Source organism: Carya illinoinensis, chromosome 13, assembly GCF_018687715.1.
Source record: "Carya illinoinensis cultivar Pawnee chromosome 13, C.illinoinensisPawnee_v1, whole genome shotgun sequence".
Taxonomy (NCBI): Eukaryota; Viridiplantae; Streptophyta; class Magnoliopsida; order Fagales; family Juglandaceae; genus Carya; species Carya illinoinensis.
The window spans coordinates 28763773-28772509 of NC_056764.1; the positions used below are offsets into that span (position 1 = coordinate 28763773).

Here is an 8737-nt window from a genome sequence, read left to right on the forward strand (position 1 = left end):
TCAAGATAGTTTATAATAAAAAACAATTAATTCTTGATGCAATTAAACAATTACAAGATAAGAGACAAGCTGTGAGAGCCACGTGGATAAAAACATCATCACTAAACTAATAACTTAATTGGTTGCACTCTTAAAATGTCTTGTAGGAAATTGACTGGATGTCTATGGCTTCATTAAAAACTAGAAGTAGGCTGTAGGGTACATATCAATGATATCATTAAAAACCATTCTTTGAACTTACTCATGAACATAGCATACCGTTTGAACAATATCGTATTTGTTCGAAAGTTCATTCATTTACAACGTCTAGAGTTTCTTGGCTTTTCTACAGCAACACAAGTGAATCTTTGCAAATTTTGTGTTTTGTACAAACTTCTAATAATGATTTTTTTTAAAAAGGATAACCTTTTGGTGTTGAAAATAAGATAATTAGGATATCTAAGGGAGAATCACGGTGCAAGCAAGTGCGTGTTCACTTGCAATGAATAAGTTTAACAGTGTGCTTGCAAATTCACAGAGGAAGGGAATGCAAAAGAAAGATTGAATTAGCCGGAATGGAATGGAATGGAAGGGAAAGGAAAGATTGACTTAAACATTGTATTCATGCATAAATACTAAAATGTACTCAAAAGAGTTAATACTGTCACAAAGAAAGATGAATCCACCAGATCCTGAATTACATATAGAAGGCTCAGAATCCGATCAGGATAAGATTTATTTACATTTATTTCATAGGAACATGCCTTCAATGCTCATATTTACTTCTAATTCAACTTGAAGCAAAGCAAGATGCATCTGATCTTCATTCACCTAAAATATGCAAGGAAATATTATCAGTGACTTGAATCGAGCTACAGCAGAAACAGATTCTCCTCTAAGACCCATAAACAGTTCATAAAGGAGCATTTGCATATCAATAAATAATATCTTCATTACATGTCTCTGTTTTGCAGGAGTAAAGGTCATACAAATATAAGCTGTACCATGGACCCCAAAATTTACCTATATAGTGCTTGCAAACCTGGCTGTGGATGTATAATAAAGCATAAATTACACTTTGCAACTTAAAATACCATTATTTTCTCAATTTGATCCCTAAACTATCTATTTGCATTCTAAATTACCAAATTCTGACAAGTTGCATAATCGATCAAGATCGAACCATTACAATCATTATGCCAAATATCTGGTTTTTCATCGATATTAACAACCAGATCTTGACTGAGGCACAACTGATCAAAATCTGGTTGTTTAGAATGCAAATTTATAGTTTGGGTAGTTTGTGGTACAAGTTAAGAAGATGATGATAGCTCGAGGGTAAAAAATACTGTTTCCCCACTAATGAAGGAACACTTGATACTTACATTAACATCTTTACTCATATAGGAAAAGGATGTTATGATTGTTGGGCCCTGTTTAGACTTTAGAAGGCAATCTCCTACATGCATTCCAGCACAAAACACACAATTCCTAGACACAGTCTCTTATGGCAGCATCAAATGGGAATGCGCATTCAATTCCTCAACCCTTCTATTCTTATTAACAGTTAAGTCAACGTGTAGTCTTAATTGATCCTCATGAAAATCAACACCAGAAATCAAAACAGAGCAAGGGTTTTCTGTAATTGATACCTAGCTAAGCACTAGAGCCTAAAGGGGCATCCTCGATGAGCTTGAACTCCACCAACTCCTTGAAGTTCTCCCATGACTTCTCCCAAATCTTGGCTTCATAAACTTTCTTCTTCCCGCCATCTGTTGCCTCCAGTGTTATAAAGTAGTTCATTCCAGCAACCACCTGCTTTTTCGCTTTCAGCACTTTCCCAAACTCCAGAAGTGTATTCTGCACCACAAAACGATAACAAAAGTCCGACAAAGAATAGTCACACGGATATAATCTTACAACAGGATTTTCGTCCAAATAACCAAAATTTTGACGTTCTAATAACATCTATTAAAATGTTTGGGGCAAAAAATAAAAACAAAATAAAAAATAATCCTCAAAACTTTGTGTAGTATATAATCAAGGTTGAAAATGATTTAACCATCAACCTCTTTCCCATAATCTCAATCCAAATTATACAATTGGAAGCCAAACTTTAACTGGAAAGGGTCCTAAGATTTCTACGGCTGATTCCCACACTGCATCCATCAGCCCACGATTTAGCGTATTTGACCAAATCTTAGACGTGATAAACTCAATTCGATAAAATTCCAATCACCTAAATTAAAATGATTCGTCATAAATCAATCAATCTTTACGAGCTAATTTGCTAGGAATTGTAGTATAAGGTTTGGAAAAATCTTCAAGCATAAACGCAGGATTTGATGAACCCATAACAGAGTTTGATGCGGAAGTCATTAGAGTTTATTGCTCTGATACCATATCAGAATCTTGATTATCCAAGAAACAGAGGAAATGAAAATAGAAGGAGAAAGAAAACTTCAGACTTATCAATTACAGAAGGATGAGTTTCTATTTATACAGTGATAACTAACTAATATAACTAACTCCTGCATATTACACGTGTAACCCATATCAGCTTGACTTATAACTTAATATGTAGAGCATCTTGATCATATGACTATATAGAGTACCATAAAAATGAAAGTGGGGGAATTAGCAAACCTGTTTCTTGTTGTGCTCATCGACAGCGAAACGAGCGAGACTGTCGATCTCCGGGCTGTTCTCCTTAACTTCGGTAATTCCTCCGCATATCGCCATTTTTATCAACGAATGTACACTCGTTGATATGGGTATATAGAGGAGGAGGAAGCGATTGTCAAGCACGTGGAGAAATGCTTGACTTTACTAGGACGTGACTTCAATGTTTAGGCAGACGATAACGTCTCGGCGATCTTCCTTAGTTAAGCATTTGGGTGGCTTTACAGCCACCGCTCATAGTTACCGCCCGCTAGTTAATTTTGTATGTTTCTTTTTATCATTTTTTTATATGTAATTTTTTAATATTTTTAAAATCACAATTTTATTAAAAAATACTTACTTGTTAAGAAGGTAAAAAAAAAAAAAAAAAAAAAAAAAAAAAAAAAAAAAAAAAAGACCTAACGGGCTACCAGCCGACCCCAGTATTTTCCTTATTTTATTTTATTTAATTTTATTAGGTTTAGAAATAGAATCGGTCAAATTCAAATTAAAAATTTCAAGGTGAGAATGGCCGTTTCATTCTAACGCGCATCGAGATGGGTGTGCTTTGTTCCATCAAAATGTACATATATGTGTTGAAAAACAAGTTCTCTTTTGTGGGTTGAAACTCGTAAATGAAATTGCATTGTTTCGGCTAATTTGGAACTGGAAGGCCACTATTATATGCATCTATACAAAGAGAGTAACATTTAGCATTGTTTTTAAAATCGTACCGCACCGGCCGGTACGGCTGGTACATTCCGTACCGGCCACCGGACCGGTATAGAAATTTTATAATTTCGTACCGGTTCAAATACCGGCCGTACCGGCCGGTATTTCGGCCTGTACCGGCCCATACTGGCCGGTATTTCGGTTTCGATTTTTTTTTTTTTTTTCATTTTTTCAAATTACAAATTTATTTTTTTACCCTCAATTTAGACTAAACTATTTATAATTTATATAGATATATGTATTTATGTATAATTTATTTATATATAAATTATTATTTTGAAATATAATTAATATATATATATATTTATGTATATAATTTATTTATATATCGACTATCCCGAAACGGTACACGAAACGGTATCGGTACCGAAATATTTCGTTCCAATGCCTTGACCGGTACGGCATCCGGTACGGTATTCAAAACATTGACATTTAGGGCTGTTTGTGATACCGACTTGACTTAAATAATTGGGACCCACGATACCAACTTGACTTAAATACTTGGGGACCCATTAAAACCGACACTAACTTCACTTAATTAAAATTTAGGAAATGATATTTATTTAATTTAAATAATTCGGAATCCATTAAAGTCGATGTCAACTTAATTTAAATAATTTGGACCACTAAAATTGATATCACATTGACTTAAATAATTGAGGGACTTTGATGTATTTATTTTTTTTCAAATTAATGTTCATTGAAAATTCAGTAATTTTATTTCTATGGCATTTAAAAAAAAAAAAAAGGATATCCATAAGCGAATGATATCAACTTGACAGCCCACCCACGGCGGTAGAGGCAAGGGGGCAGTGACCACTGAACCAATGCCGTTCTCTTCCCAATAAATGTGTACTTGTATGAGTTTAAGGTTTTAACTCATATGAAACTTTGAATGAAAAAATAATCTTGTGAATATGATAAATTCTAACTTGATTTATTTGATAAAAGATTTCTTAAAAATAAACTAACATAGAAATGTAATTCAATATGATACATATGTCAGATTATAAAGTAATTTTATAAAATAAAAATAAAGTATTATATAAAATCATGTTAATTTGTGAGTTTATTTTTATTAAAACTGTTAGTAGCAGTAATAATTCTCTTAATATATAAGATATAGTAATTCCCTTATCAATTTAATACAAGCTTTCTTAGAGTACTTATAAACTTGACTTAAATAATCGAGGACCTATAAAAACCGATATCAACTTGATTTAAATAATTGGAGACACATTAAAATTGATACTAACTTTAAATAATTGGAGACACATTAAAATTGATACTAACTTCACTTAATTAAAATTTAGGGACTGATACCGACTTGACTTAAATAATTGGGACCCACTAAAACCGATACCAACTTGACTTAAATACTTGGGGACCCATTAAAACCGACACTAACTTCACTTCATTAAAATTTAGGGACTGATACTTATTTAATTTAAATAATTCGGAACCCAATAAAACTGATGTCAACTTAATTTAAATAATTTGGGACCCACTAAAATTGATATCACTTTTACTTAAATAATTGAGGGACTTTGATTTTATTTATTTTTTCAAATTAATGTTCATTGAAACTTCGGTAATTTTATTTCTCTTGCATTTAAAAAAAAAAAGATATCTGTTACCCAGATGACTAATACAAGAAGGGGATGAATTGAGTTGTATTAAAAAAAATAATTATAAATCAAATATATAATATAAAATATAAACAAAATATGAAATAGTAATAAATATAAAGAGTAAGGGTAAGAGAGAAGTAAACTCAGTATGTTAACGAGGTTCGGTCCCACTGCCTACGTCCTCGCCTCAAACTACCCATTGAGGATTCTCAAATTCACTATTCAACCTCCTTCAGGTGGAGATAAAAACCTATTACACATTTGAACAATACCGCTACAAAGGATCCGTATAGAACACCCTCTATACTTGCAATCACTTTACACGTGGTGATTCAACTATTTTTCGTGTAGAACACTTTCTACACGCACAAGGGTTATACACACTATTTTTCTGATACAAGAGCAGATAGTGTGTAAGTTATCAGAAAACACTCCTCAATGAGTGAAATAAGAACAATACAGCGCAAACTATATCTCTCAAAATGAACAAAAATTAAGGCTCAATGCTTAGAGAAGAGAGAATGAAAGATTTGAATGAATGTTGTATGCTCTGGATGTTGTGAATGTGAAACTCTCAAATGATCTATTTATAGGCATATGAGACTTCATATTCAAATTTAAAAAGATTCACATATCAAAAACAACATCATTCACTTTTTCAAAAAATTCAAATAAAAGGTTATTCTTTTTCAATTGTCAAAGACAACATCATTCATTTTTCAAAAATTTCAAACCTAATATTTTACTTTTGGCATATGACAAAATGAGCACACTTTACTTTTCAAAAAAAATCAAACCTAATTTTTTACTTTTTGCATATGACAAAAAGAACATACTTTACTTTTCAAAAAATTCAAATTTAATCTTTTACTTTTTGCATATAACAAAAGGAGCACACTTTACTTTTCAAATATTTCAAACAAAATCATTTACCTTTTACATAAGTCAAAAAAGCATCAATCACTTTTGAAAATATTCAAATAAAACATGCACATGTGAAAGATGACAATCAATCATTTTTAATATTTTCAAAGTTCAACCATTTAATCAAGGTATGCACATGTGAAATATGACAATCAATCATCTTTCAAAATTTTCAAATTTAATTTTCAAAATATTCATGCACATGTAGAAAATATATTTTAATGCTTTATGATAAAATATTAATTTTGAGCCTTAATCTTAATTTCGAATTTTTAAGAGATTTACAATATTACTCTATGACTTTAATGTGAATTTGTTCCCTTCTTGCTCATGCTTGTTTCTTTGATGTGCTTGACTCTATTGTGTAGACAACTTGAGTTTGAGACTTCTTTATTCTTTGAATTCATTTGTTATCATCAAAATCCATGCGTATATATATAATTATACAAAACTTGAAATATTGGGTTCAACAATATCCATGAGCGAATGAAATCAACTTGACCGCCCACCCACGATGGTAGGGGTAGGGGGGCGGCGGCCACTGAATCAACACCGTTCTCTTCCCATTAAATGTGTACTTGTATGAGTTTAAGGTTTTAACTCATATGAAACTTCGAATGAAAAAAGAATCTTGTGAATATGATAAATTCTAACTTGATTTATTTGATAAAAGATTTCTTAAAAATAAACTAACATAGAAATGTAATTCTATATGATAAATATGTGAGATTATAAAGTAATTTTATAAAATAAAAATAAAGTATTATATAAAATCATGTTAATTCGTGAGTTTACTTTTATTAAATCTGTTAGTAGCAGTAATAATTCTCTTAATAAATGAGATGCAGTAATTCTCTTATCCATTTAATACAAGCTTTCTTAGAGTACTTATAAACTTGACTTAAATAATCGAGAACCTATAAAAATTGATATCAACTTGATTTAAATAATTGGAGACACATTAAAATCGATATTAACTTCACTTAATTAAAATTTAGGGACCGATACCGACTTGACTTAAATAATTCGGACCCACTAAAACCGATACCAACTTGACTTAAATACTTGGGGACCCATTAAAACGATATTAACTTCACTTAATTAAAAATTAGGAACTGATACCGATTTGATTTAAATAATTCGGAACACACTAAAGCCGATGTCAACTTAACTTAAATAATTTGGGACCTAGTAAAATTGATATAACATTGACTAAATAGTTGAGGGACTTTGATTTTTTTTTTTCAAATTAATGTTCATTGAAACTTCGGTAATTTTATTTCTATGGCATTTGAAAAAAAAAACAAGGATATCCATGAGCGAATGATATCAACTTCACTGCCCCCCCACGGCGGTAGGGGGCGGCGGCCACTGAACCAACCCCGTTCTCTTCCCAATAAATATGTAGTTGTATGAGTTTAAGGTTTTAACTCATATGAAACTTCGAATGAAAAAAAAAAAAAAATCTTGTGAATATGATAAATTCTAACTTGATTTATTTGATAAAAGATTTCTTAAAAATAAACTAACATAGAAATGTAATTCAATATGATACATATGTCTGATTATAAAGTAATTTTATAAAATAAAAATAAAGTATTATATAAAATCATGTTAATTTGTGAGTTTATTTTTATTAAATCTGTTAGTAGCAATAATAATTCTCTTAATATATGAGATATAGTAATTCCCTTATCAATTTAATACAAGCTTTCTTAGAGTAATTATAAACTTGACTTAAATAATCGATGACCTATAAAAACCAATATCAACTTGATTTAAATAATTGGAGACACATTAAAATTAATACTAACTTCACTTAATAAAAATTTAGAGACTAATACTGACTTGACTTAAATAATTGGGATCCACTAAAATCGATACCAACTTGACTTAAATACTTGGGGACCCATTAAAACCGACACTAACTTCACTTAATTAAAATTTAGGGACTGATACTTATTTAATTTAAATAATTCGGAACACACTAAAACCGATGTCAACTTAACTTAAATAATTTGGGACCCACTAAAACTGATATCACATTGACTTAAATAATTCGGGGACTTTTATTTATTTATTTATTTTCAAATTAATGTTCATTGAAAATTTTGTAATTTTATTTCAAGGGCATTTTAAAAAAAAAAAAGGATATCCATGAGCGAATGATATCAACTTGACTACTCGCCAGCAAAGAGTTTTTGGGGGTGGGCGGGGCGGGGGGGTGGGGGGGGGGGGTGGGGTGGGCGGCCACTGAACTAACGCCGCTCTCTTCCCAATAAATGTGTACTTGTATGAGTTTAAGGTTTTAATTCATGTGAAATTTCAAATGAGAAAAGGATCCTGTGAATATGATAAATTCTAACTTAATTTATTTGATAAAAGACTTCTTAAAAATAAACTAACATAGAAATGTAATTCAATATGATACATATGTCAGATTAGAAAGTAATTTTATAAAATAAAAATAAATTATTATATAAAATCATGTTAATTTGTGAGTTTATTTTTATTAAATCTGTTAGTAGCAATAATAATTCTCTTAATAAATGAGATATAGTAATTCCCTTATCAATTTAATACAAGCTTTCTTAGAGTACTTATAAACTTGACTTAAATAATCGAGGACCTATAATAACCGATATCAACTTGATTTAAATAATTGGAGAAACATTAAAATTGATACTAACTTCATTTAATTAAAATTTACGGACCGATACCAAATTGAGTTAAATAATTCGGACCCAATAAAACCGATACCAACTTGACTTAAATACTTGGGGACCCATTAAAACCGATACTAACTTCAC

At 30.8% G+C, this 8737-nt stretch overlaps 1 protein-coding gene across 1 annotated transcript; it reads right to left on the reverse strand.

Annotated features, from left to right (window-relative positions):
- Positions 1–600: 600 nt before the first annotated feature.
- Positions 601–2842, reverse strand: LOC122291225 (cysteine proteinase inhibitor A-like). Its single transcript, XM_043098871.1, has 3 exons — positions 2626–2842; positions 1632–1839; positions 601–810 (listed from the first exon to the last, which is right to left on the reverse strand). The coding sequence occupies exons 1-2, from the start codon at positions 2719–2721 to the stop codon at positions 1636–1638; spliced, it is 300 nt and encodes a 99-aa protein (XP_042954805.1). The 5' UTR covers positions 2722–2842; the 3' UTR covers positions 601–810; positions 1632–1635.
- Between the last annotated feature and the right edge of the window lie 5895 nt (positions 2843–8737).

Excerpts from the sequence above, each read along its gene's own strand:
- LOC122291225 (XM_043098871.1), bottom strand. The coding sequence starts at position 2,721 with ATGGCGATATGCGGAGGAATTACCGAAGTTAAGGAGAACAGCCCGGAG. Across the intron at positions 1,840-2,625 it reads ATGAGCACAACAAGAAACAG|AATACACTTCTGGAGTTTGG; the intron begins GTTTGCTAATTC and ends TTTGTGGTGCAG.